Raw genomic sequence first — 607 nt, 5'->3', positions numbered from 1 at the left:
TCCCGGCTCTAGGAAAGAGCCATGCCGGCATCCATCTAGGCAATGCCTGCGGCTCCCCCCTCCTCTCGGAGGGGACACTGTGGGTCCTGCCCCAGTTTGCTGAGCATGCTGGGTGAGCTGCTTTCCTCCACCCTAGCCCCGAGCAAGGCGGGGAGCAACCCTGCCCCCCCACTTGGGAAGAGACCTGACACACTCATCACAGGTTCACCAGCAAGCACACGGCGCTGAGCCTTTGCAGGTGTGAACTGGTGCCGAACCGGTGGCACCAGCGGAGAACTGGGCGCAGCCAGAAGAGAATACAGGGCCAGAGCCCACACGGCCGGGGGATGTGGGGGGCCCGGACCCGCGGCTGGCAGCTGCTGGGGCCACCAGTAACTGTCCCTTGCTGTTCTCTTCCAGAGCAGGGTGAAGCTGCCCAGTCACACTGAAGTAAGGACATGGCTCTTCTGCTCCCCACTTGGCTCTGGTCCCTCCTCTTGCCTCCCCCCCGTCCCTTGTTCTGTGTGCTGTGGGGTGGGGGGGGGTCCCAGCTCAGCGCAGTGTCCCATCATGCTCTGTTTGGGTGACACCAGTCACCCCAGCGTCCAGCCTGTTCACCGGCTGGGAG

At 64.3% G+C, this 607-nt stretch overlaps 1 protein-coding gene across 1 annotated transcript in view; it reads left to right on the top strand.

Moving 5' to 3' along the window:
• Positions 1–607, top strand: part of UNC13A (unc-13 homolog A (C. elegans)) — a gene marked incomplete at both ends in the record, with an annotated part of 36084 nt that overhangs the window by 30409 nt on the left and 5068 nt on the right. Inside the window, one exon of the mRNA XM_009887937.1 lies at positions 400–429. Coding sequence (XP_009886239.1) covers positions 400–429 — 30 coding nt within the window. The remainder of the gene's footprint in view (positions 1–399; positions 430–607) is intronic.

Source organism: Charadrius vociferus, unplaced genomic scaffold, assembly GCF_000708025.1.
Source record: "Charadrius vociferus isolate BGI_N301 unplaced genomic scaffold, ASM70802v2 scaffold1096, whole genome shotgun sequence".
Classification (NCBI taxonomy): domain Eukaryota; kingdom Metazoa; phylum Chordata; class Aves; order Charadriiformes; family Charadriidae; genus Charadrius; species Charadrius vociferus.
This window is presented reverse-complemented; position numbering and strand designations above follow the sequence as displayed.